This window comes from Vigna unguiculata, chromosome 2 (genome assembly GCF_004118075.2).
Source record: "Vigna unguiculata cultivar IT97K-499-35 chromosome 2, ASM411807v1, whole genome shotgun sequence".
Lineage (NCBI taxonomy): Eukaryota > Viridiplantae > Streptophyta > Magnoliopsida > Fabales > Fabaceae > Vigna > Vigna unguiculata.
Genome location: NC_040280.1, coordinates 24175495 through 24186473, shown reverse-complemented (window position 1 = coordinate 24186473; position 10979 = coordinate 24175495). Strand labels below are relative to the sequence as shown.

Here is a 10979-nt window from a genome sequence, read left to right as displayed (position 1 = left end):
TTCGGGCTGCAATCACTGGCCCGCCCTGCACATCATTTGTTCTGCAGGCCCGCGGTCTTGCCCACTTTATTTTGTTCTTAATTCTTATGATAAAAGTTTCAATGTTTAAAAATTGAAAAACTTTAAAAAGTTCACAAAATTAAGTAAAGACTTTGGAGAGTTAAATGATAAATTCATAATTTAACATTTTCATCATATTCATATTCATACTATGACATACATAATGTATTCTTTAAATTTTAGCACATTAAAAATACATAATACTTGTCTTGTCCAGTTATACAAAGATTTAGAACGTTAATGCAAGATTTCATAAAAAAAGTAACTAATATATACACAAGTGCAAGTTTTTTTTTTATACAGACTTGCGGAGTGAGTTGTGACGGACTTGTGGATTCAACTTCTAGACTCGTTTCACGTATTTTGTGCAGACTTGTAAGCCCTAATTACCACCCTTATTTTATTGATATTTTTAATGTAAAATTATTTTTTAAACTTCCTTTCTCACAGGGAAATAAAAACCCGAGGTAGGTACCCTACTTTTAAGTTAGTTTAAAAAAGTGATTCTAGAAGATCTACTTTTCATAAGATAATAAGATTTTAATTACAATTACAATGCATAAGAATGGGCAAGTCTAAATCATTACACCATTAGGGTTGGAAAATTACCATGTAAAACCCCGCCATGTCCCACCATGATATGATAGGTATTATGATCAAAGACAAAGTTCAATGCAGAAAAAAAAAATATTAAGAATGTCAATAATGTTTATTGAAGAATTATAAAGTGTGATCTCACTTCTCTTAGTTTTTCCGTGAACTGTAGCAGCAGCCGGTTGGTGGTGAGTGACCCTTACCTGACTTAGCAAGAAAGATGAATTTTCTCAATGAATGAGCTACGTCATCCTCGTCTACCCTTCCATGAGACCGTTTCGTCCAATAACAAAACACCAACTTCACAATCTCATTCATCAATAAATCATTTCTATCACTTTCCACCATTGAATTCTCATTCTCTAAGATATTAATTTTAGTGACAATTTTCAAAACTTGTTGCTCAGGGAATTGAAATAAATAAATAACTTTCAAGTTCGTCCTAAGTTATAGTCTTCTCGGTGACTTCACTGCGTGGGTCAGCTATAGCTACACATTTCGGCTGAATAAAATATCCAAGGTAAATAATATATGCGTAGATTTATGTATAATCACGCATTAAAAACGTTACTATATATATCTTCAGCTCCTCATTTAGTTCTTCATCTCAAGTTGCCGTTTCATCAATTCTATATGTCCCTTTTCTCTTACAAAATTTGAACATGTCGAACGTGTTAGCAGGAAGTGAAAACGAAAAAGTTGCTGCATATGGGTGGGCAGCTAGAGACGATTCGGGAATTCTCTCCCCATTCCACTTTACCAGAAGGTATGATATGATATCTCTTAATTGAAATTGCATGCTCTTCAAAGAAAAACCCATTATGCAAGCAATGATTTTTTGTTTTCTTGAACAAAATTAACAGGGAAAACGGTGATGATGATATCACACTTGAAATACTCTACTGTGGGATTTGCCACACGGACCTCCACTTTGTAAGGAACGACCTTGGGATGTCGATCTATCCAATGGTTCCTGGGTATATTATTTTCACTTGAAAGATCTCCTTTTAATCGTTAAAAACCGTGACTTTTTGCTTAGTTCCTCATAAAATACGTTGTTTTAGGCATGAGATTGTGGGTAAAGTGACAAAAGTTGGTAGCAAAGTCACGAAATTCAGTGTTGGAGACATAGCTGGTGTGGGTGGCTCTGTGGGTTCGTGCGGCTCGTGTTCGGAGTGCGGCGAGGGCTTTTACGTGTATTGTCCAAAGATGATTTTAACCTACAGTGCACGCTACCACGATGGAACAGTAACCCAAGGTGGGTACTCTGATAATCTAGTGGTTGATCAGAACTTTGCGGTGCTAATCCCAAAGTCCATGCCGCTGGCTAGTACAGCCCCCTTGTTGTGTGCTGGAATCACAGTTTACAGCCCGTTGAAGTATCACGGGCTTACTAAGCCCGGGTTGCACTTGGGTGTGGTGGGCCTGGGAGGCCTGGGTCACGTGGCGGTGAAGTTTGCTAAGGCTTTTGGCCTGCGTGTCACTGTGATAAGTACATCTCCCAGCAAGAAGAAGGAAGCATTGGAGACGTTTGGTGCAGATGCATTCTTGGTTAGTCGAGACCAACAACAGTTGCAGGTAACTCACACACACACACACACACACCATTTTTCTCGCTTCAATCTACTGATATAATGCATGTATGCATGCATGCATGACATGATCGAAATCTGAATAATGAATTTCTGTGGAGGGTGATTAGGATGCAGTGGGAACCATGGATGCCATTTTTGACACAGTTTCAGCAAATCACTCGATCCAACCACTGATTGGTTTATTGAAAACGAGAGGAAAGTTGATTTTGTTGGGTGGACCAGCCAATCCTCTTGAGGTTTTAGCTATGCCTTTGCTTTTGGGTGAGTCTAGTTAATTATTTGTAACACTTCCACAATTGTTTGATATATATCATGAAAACGAGTAACACTATGAAAATGTGTTGAATTATAGGGAGAAAGATGATTGCTGGTAGTGCAGGAGGTGGGAGAGAAGAGATTCAAGAGATGATTAATTTTGCAGCAAAGCACAATATTACAGCGGATGTGGAAGTTATTTCAATGGAGTACGTGAACACTGCTTTGGAGAGACTAGAAAAGAATGATGTTAAATATCGCTTTGTCATTGATGTGGCAAACACGATATAATCTGCATGTTCGAAAAGCCAGCGATGAAGCTCGTCATAGCAAGATACTTAATCCTGATATATTTTTAATTTTGGTTTTAGGCGTTAAAATTATCAAATGATATGTATTTTCTAATCCCTGGTTATTATTGAATGAGTTTACATGCCAGCTCTAAAATTGTAGGGAATTATTGAATAATATTTTCTAGTTCAAAGTTTGAGCTTGTTAGTCAAACTTATTTAATGATGTAGTTAGACGATACGATTTGATACATTCAAGTATAAAATTACCTTTATAGTTTGAAAAATAAATAATAATGTATCTGTTCACAACTCATTGTGATGCATTTTTATCATTAAAAATTTATCTATTATATATTAATTGTCAAGTGGTAATTAGGGTATATTTTTTGTAATATAAACATGCTTTAGGAATTGTAACGAGTCCCACGTCGGAAGGTCATCTCAAAGGGAGGCCTTATAAGGACTTGGACTCTCCCACACCAATAGTTAGCTTTTTGGATGTGATTCTCCGAAAGACTTATGCTCATTACAGGAATCCGTTGAAAACAGTGGAAATTCATATAAAACCTCCGGCAACTATATATATTATAAGTATCAGTATCATATATGAGATATATTTATTATTAAGTGTGATAATATCTGGTGACTGAGATTGCTTGCACTTTCTTCAATAGATATATTAAAGAACTGCGTCCTAGGGATCCATCAACCTCATTAAAATGGAAGCTCTAAGGGATTGATAAAGAAATGAGAAATAAAAATGGAGACTTTGGGATGAAATAACTTGTATTTGGGCGAATTTGAAAATGATTTAAACATTTTAAAATTTGATGGTCCCCAATTTGTAGATTCAGAAGTTTAGGGTGAAAAGTTGTACTTTGAATTATTTTCTTAACAGTAGTAGAAAAAGAGCATTGAAAACTCCTTCTCATTAATGATAATAAAACGTTTTGTTGCAATACGAGGGACATCGTCAATGCACATGGGAGACTTGTGGAAAAATGGTAGGCTGAAAGCTAATATATCATTTTTCCCTTTATCCTTTGACGAAAATGTCAAAGGTGGGAGAACTCAAAAGCTTGATATTATTAATTATTACTACTTTGTTTCCATTATCTCTCAAATCTATATTTTACAACTCTTTGGTGGAGATATTCATTTGCAAAATCTTGACATAATCAATGGCAGCGAAGTCAATCCTCTTTCCTTCATAATAATTAATTGTTAGTTTTATTCAAAAACATAAATTAAGAATTAGGAACTATTAATTATTATGAGTATTCATGTAGCCAAAAAATTGTGTATAATGTCTATTTTTTCAGAATCCCTTGTGCCCGTGACAATTCTATCACCACAAGCAAAATTAGTTTATGAACAAGTAAAAGAAAAAAGAATTATTATTGTAAAAAAAAAAGACAAAGTAATTACCATTATTGTGGGATTTATTAATAAAACATTGTTTTAGTGTGTTTAATGAGATTTTAATTTCTTAAAATTGAAAAAAAAAATGTATAAATAGTTATCTTTATAAACTATATAATATTCATATATAAATTGCAATATATTTTTTAATTAATTATTTATTTGAAAAGTGAAATATTCTTATAAACTTCTATTACTTTGTATGGTGGAAAATCACTAATATTTTTTGAAGCATTTACTACAATTTAACATTATACAAACTAATAATTTCTCTACTGTATATCTTTTTTCATCTCAGACAAATTTACTCAAATATATTTTAAATAAATAATCTGTAATTAATATGCATAATACACCTAATAAAATAATTCAATTTCCCTCAAATTAAAAATCATATTATCATGAATCACCATGAACACATGTAAAAAGTAAATATGTAACTATTAAATTTATCAAAGGTTAATGATAATTAAAGCTAACAATTATCTAAAATAATAGGAAAATGGGGTCATAGTTCCTACTCTTACCATGTCTAAAAAAGATTTTCATTAATCTTTACTAACTTTTTTCCTACAGTTGTTACTTCTTCAGGTCTTCCTCCTAATATATTTAAAGATTATGTCAATACTATAAACAGAATCATAACGTATGATAACATTCAAATATCACATAGAAGTATCGTGTTAGAAGAAATAGACGATGGAGCACTGAAATCATTAGGCTCCTCATTCAGATGCCAACTCTAAATTAGGTTATTTACTATCGTAATTGCTGACGAAAAACTAATTTTCCTACTATATTTGAAGATGTTTTGTTCTAACAAAACATCATGAATTAAACCTCTTAATGCATATGGGAGTGATTAAAAGAAGTGGTGGAAGAATTGATGAAAGAGATACAAGAGAGGACACCCAACAGAAATGGGAGTGATGAATGGATATGGAAAGCATATGAATCAAAAAAATACACGGTAAAGTCAGCATATAAGAGGTTTTATAATGGAAATAGAATGGATGGCAATGACCAGTTTGTAAAACTTTGGAAATGCAGAGCATTACCAAGTGCTCAACATTTTGCTTGGCGAGTTTTTATCAATAGGGTTGCAACAAAAGACAACTTGATTAGGAGAGGAATGACTCTAGGAAACAATATGTGTGTAATGTGTGGAATTATAGAAGAATCAATATCACATCTGTTTTTTAGTTGTTCGGTGACTAGTCAAATGTGGAACAAGTGTGACATTTGGTCTGGGATAAATTCAGTTCACCATAATTGTGCTAAGGAGCATTTTTCACAATTTCACATTATAGGGTTGAACAACAAACAAAATATTGTTTGGAGATGTATGTGGGTGGCAGTTATAAGGAATATATGGAATCATATAAATAACTCTATCTTTAGGCATTGTAAAATTGATGTGGAGGAAGTATTCACCTTAGCACAAGTAACAGTTTGGGCTTGGATCACTACTAAGTATCCAAAAACAACATTCTCTTACTCTGATTGGTGTTTTAGCCCGATCACTTGCCTTCAAACAATGCATTTATAAGTCGTTGTTTAGTCTTAAGGGGTAAACTGTTCTAACAATATGTCTTCTAGATCTCCTTGTCTAGGCTAAAACTTGCTCACTTGTTATTCAAGTTATGATATACTTTAATTAAGTAATTTTGGGCTCACATACTTGTGCATGTAGGTTCAATTCGAACGGAGGTATTGTGGATTTGTTTGCAGTTTGGTTACAGGTTGTGTAATAAGCATGTTGTAGCTTACAGGGGTGCTGGAACATGGCTGTTAGGTAGCAGTTCTCAGGAAACAAGCATGAATGAAGCATCTATTGGTTGATACATGAAAGAAATCACTAGCAGTATGGAATCAAAAGCGCATGAGAATTTTATGTTCAATCTTTTTTTCATGTTTTTGTAGTAGGGCCTAGTATTTGCTTTGTATGTATGGACATGCAATGTTCTTAACCTTTGTGTTATTTGAGAATGTCAGGTTTATGTACAGTAGATCTAGTATGGGAGAGAAAACCTTAAAACTTACTTTTTTTATTTTCTTTTTTAATGTGTATACGGATTGAGGTAACCCAATTACCTCATTAATTTAATTTATTTATTTTTGCCGATAAAAAAAAACCTCTTAATGCATTCTTGGTCTCCAGAAGAATGGATCAAAGTGAACTTTATTTACTTTATACCCAAAGATTATTTAGTTGACTATTCAATTTTGACTTTTTCTTTATTAAGAACTTAATCTATATATTGTAATTAGATTTAGTAATTTCAAGAGAAAATATAAAATATTGAAAAAAAAGTACTATTTATTTATGAATAAACCAACCTGTCAATAATAATTTTATTAAAAAAATTGATAGATTGAATTATTTTAAAGATAATCATGTTGCTTTTTTAGTATTCATCAAAATCTGTCACACAAGGAAATAGTATAAGAAAACTACTATAAACAAAAATAGTTGATTTGATAATTTTTGTTGTTCCTATTTTTCAAAGTGAAATCTATGTGTTTTTTATGATGTCCATAGGAAAAATGATAACATAAGTATTGGAATTCAAACAAGACATATATGTGTGTGAAAATGATGTATATGTTAAATGCCTCACACTTAGTTGGTTAGATCATTAGGGTCATGTCTGGTATGTATGTGATAGTTAAAAGTGTTGTTCTGTTGTCTCCATAGTCGACTAGAATACTAATCTAGTCAACTAGATTAGTTTTGAAACGTGAACTTAAATTCTTTCATAATCTAATTAACTAGTCCAATAATCTAGTCAACTAGTACTTATAAACAACAGTTGATTCATATAAAAAGATCACTACATCGGTTAGAAAAGACGATTTTTTCATCCAAAAGAAGGAGGAAAGAGTGCTAAATATTTTTTTTGGAGTAGTTTTTGAATATCTATTTGATGTTCATCAAGATTGGTCTCTACTACATGGATCTTGGCTTGGCAAGATGAAGGAAAATCAGGATTGGACAAAGGTGTATTCAATCTCATTTCTAAGTTGTATTTTTGTATTCTGTTATAGTTTGAAATTCACTATAATTTCGACATCCAAAAATAATTTTGGAAGTATGATGTGCGATGTTTCACTTAAATGGTCAAAGTGGTATTTTTATGATTTAAAATTTTTTTGGAACAAAGCCCAAAAAAATAGTCATGGATTATTATTGGATGGGCCTGGTCCAAAGTTTTTAAAGCACAAAAGTTAGTTCCTTTAGTCAAACGTTTACATAACGATTTAACAATCTAATTATATGATAAGGTAAACTAAACTATTAAATTAATACTAATCAGTTATTGCCTGGGAATGAAATATTTCTCTAGCTTTCAATAGAATAAGTTCCATGTTCTGTGCTGAGTTGTCTAGATTGAAATGCCCTCCTCGATACAGGAGAAAAACGTATTCATATATTAGAAAATAATTTTTTAATAATTAAATTTTGAAAATTTAATATTTTTAATTATTTTTTTATTTTTTTCTTTTCTATTTTAAAATTATTTAAAAGATGTCATCTTGTAAAAAATTATCATAATTTAATTATTAAAATATTAATTTCTTGTAGATTGCAAGATTTATCTCTTTTTTATAGCACATGATTTTATTACAGAGTAGTTGTATTTTGTTTTTTTTTTCAGATTTCAACTCCATTTCTTTTTATTTTTAGTAATCAATTTCATTCATTATAACTCATTTTATTTTTATTTACATTTTTATAAACATATTTTTTATTCTACTTGTATTAGATTTGTATTAGACGCTACATTTCCAGTGATTTCAAAGTGAACGGATTTGGACTCCTGTAATATTTTCTATAATTTTTAGAAATTGAGATATATTTTCTAAAGCTTATAAAGAGAATCATGCAGAATAGAATTGACTTTTGTAATTGTACTTCAAAACATGATTAGATGTAATTGTACTTCAAAACATGATTAGAGTTCATAACAAATCCATAATTTCTTCACAATTTGCAAAATTAGGGTTTAGGTTCATTGTTTATTTAAGATCTGATTGCAATTTAAAATAAGACATAAACATTACAAGAAAATATCACGTTACTGATAAAATTTTACCAACAAAAAACAAATCATCAATAAAATAATATTGTGACAAAAACAATTATCGATAAAATTTAATTTACAGTCAGATTTGAGGATTTTAATTGTCAACTAATATCTATCAGAAAAGATCCATTTGCGGTTCATAAATTTTATTATCAGCAGGCATTTTTGTCGATAAAGTGGACGTCAAAATTCTTGCTTTAGGCTTTGATCTTGTGATAAAATTCATCGATAATGAATATTTTTTAAAATTCGTTGGTATATTTGTCGATAATTGAATTTTTTAAAAAATTTGTTGGTAAATTCATCGTATTTTTTGTTGGTAAGTTTCTCGACAAAACAGACATCGATTTTTCTATCAAATATGATGAAACATTTATTATTAATTAAATGGACATGAGTGAGAAGAAAAAAGAAGAAGGGGGAGAAAGAGGAAGAGGAGGAGGAGCAAGCAACAATTACAACGACAATAATAGTGGCAACAAGATAACGACGACAATAGTAACCACAATGACAACAATGTTAACACCAACGGTGGTGGTAATGATAAAGGAGGAGAAAATGTGGCAAAACCAATAATGACGACAACAACAACCATAGACACAACAATAGTGACGACGACGAAAACCAAAGAGGAGGAGGAAGAAGAAGAAGAAAAACAATAAAGAATAAGAGGTGAGAGGAGTAAGACCAAATCACAATATTTATCTATGAATATTTACTAATGAATTCAAGTTAGTAGTAAACTACTAACGGATTTTTATCGTTGATAATTATCAACAAATTTTCGTATTTGTTGATAATATTTATGGATGAAATTTTACTAACAAATTTTGGTTGTCAATAAATCTTGTAATTTTAATTTACCAACAGAATTTTTGTGATTATCGACCTTATCCGTTTGTATTTTTTTTCGTTTAGTTACTCTTTTGGTCTTTGTTTTTGTTAAAAAATGTTAAGTTGTTTTTCTAATTTTTTTAGTTTCAATATCTTGAAAATTTGATTCAATGTGGTTAGGGGGATTTCTTCCGGCACCTCCCAAATTTCTTTTGCACCCCAAAGATATTTCAATTTCCAAAAATACTCTTTGACCATTTGATCGAGTAACACAGATCTCACCTCCCAAACTACTTTCGAATGTCAACTTCCTGTAAAGGACATCATCGGATGTCATCAACATCCAGTGAAGGTTGTGAACTTTCGAATTTCGAATATATATATACATTCGAATTTCGAATATATATATTCTGTTTCAATTTTTTGTAATTTTAATATTTTTTTTACTTTGTTATTTTTGTTTTATTTATTTTTTATCTTTTAATATATATTCTGAAAATATAATAAAAAAATTAAAAATAAAATTATAATATGAATATAAAAAAATTAATTAAACTTTTATTTATATATATATATATATATATATGGAAAGTTGATCTTATAAATAAAAATTGAAATTGTTAATAAAGATAATTTTTTTATTGATATAATTAACATAATTATAATATAATTATAGTGGTTAATTTTAATAAAAAATATTTATTATTTCAAAAGATTTAACGAAAAAACAATTTGTATCAAATTAAAACTTTAAAAACTTGACTCCAATTTAACATTTTTAACAAAAAGGAGAATCCGAAAGAGTAGTTAAACTTTTTTTTAATGAATAATCAATTGCAGAATTTATTTTATTATTCTTTTGCCGCATTCTTGTTAGTATGTAATAGAGAAATCATTGTTAAACAACCCAAATTAAGTTTGATCTAAATTTTCATCCATTTAAATGGCTTCTTCTCTTTCTTAATTTTGGTTTTAATTTTTGTGATAATAATTTGTGATTCTAAAATTAGAATTAAAATTATAAATCGATTGAATATTGATAATTGAATACCAATTGTATCGAGATTTAATTCGTTAGTTTAATTGATTAATTTAATTGGATTATTGTTTTTTAATCTCCCAGTCTTATTTCTACTAAAATAATACTAAAAATAAATACAATTCAACATGTGTTCTATGGAAAATCAAAGGTTGTGTTCTATTACAAAATTTTGATAGCTTTATTATTATTTTTTCATTCACCAGATGGATTATCATTAATGTCATAACTTCTTGCTCCAGTCAAATGTTACGTGTTAAGTGATATAATTCATTGACCTACTCCACTAAATTCCATTTTAATACTTTAATAGCACAAATGGTGGATCAGAAAGTATTAGAAAATTCATAGTAAGAGAATGACCATATTTATTTATAGTTAAGGTTTTCGCCGCTAAAAAAATCATTTTTTTAATTTAAAAAAATACTTACAAATAATTTTATAATTTTTTTATTAATTATTTTAAAATATTTTGTATAAAATATTTTTCGTAAAAATATTTACAAATTTAATAATTTTATAAGAAATAATTATTCTTTAAAGAATTATTTATAAATAAAAATTATTTGTCAATTAAAAAATAGAAAAAATAAATCCTTTTTTAAAATTCCTTTTAATAAATTTGTAAAAAAATTCATAAAAAAATTCTAGTACTGTTTGTCGCAAGTGCAATAAAAACAAATACCTTTTAAAACAAGAAAAGGAATGAAAATCCCAATCCTTTACCTCTTGTACTCTTTGAAAATCAATATTATTTTGCTTATAGAAAATTGACATTTGAATTTTGAAACATGGCAAA

The 10979-nt window shown here is 29.7% G+C and overlaps 1 protein-coding gene across 1 annotated transcript; it reads left to right on the top strand.

Annotated features, from left to right (window-relative positions):
- The first annotated feature begins 1235 nt into the window (after positions 1-1235).
- On the top strand, positions 1236-3030 carry LOC114173306 (probable mannitol dehydrogenase). The gene is made up of 5 exons (XM_028057600.1): positions 1236-1420; positions 1518-1631; positions 1719-2232; positions 2357-2510; positions 2602-3030. Exons 1-5 carry the CDS (start codon positions 1317-1319, stop codon positions 2793-2795), a joined length of 1080 nt encoding a protein of 359 aa, XP_027913401.1. The 5' UTR covers positions 1236-1316; the 3' UTR covers positions 2796-3030.
- Positions 3031-10979: the final 7949 nt, after the last annotated feature.

Excerpts from the sequence above, each read along its gene's own strand:
- LOC114173306 (XM_028057600.1), top strand. The coding sequence starts at position 1,317 with ATGTCGAACGTGTTAGCAGGAAGTGAAAACGAAAAAGTTGCTGCATAT. Across the intron at positions 1,632-1,718 it reads ATCTATCCAATGGTTCCTGG|GCATGAGATTGTGGGTAAAG; the intron begins GTATATTATTTT and ends ACGTTGTTTTAG. Across the intron at positions 2,233-2,356 it reads GAGACCAACAACAGTTGCAG|GATGCAGTGGGAACCATGGA; the intron begins GTAACTCACACA and ends GAGGGTGATTAG.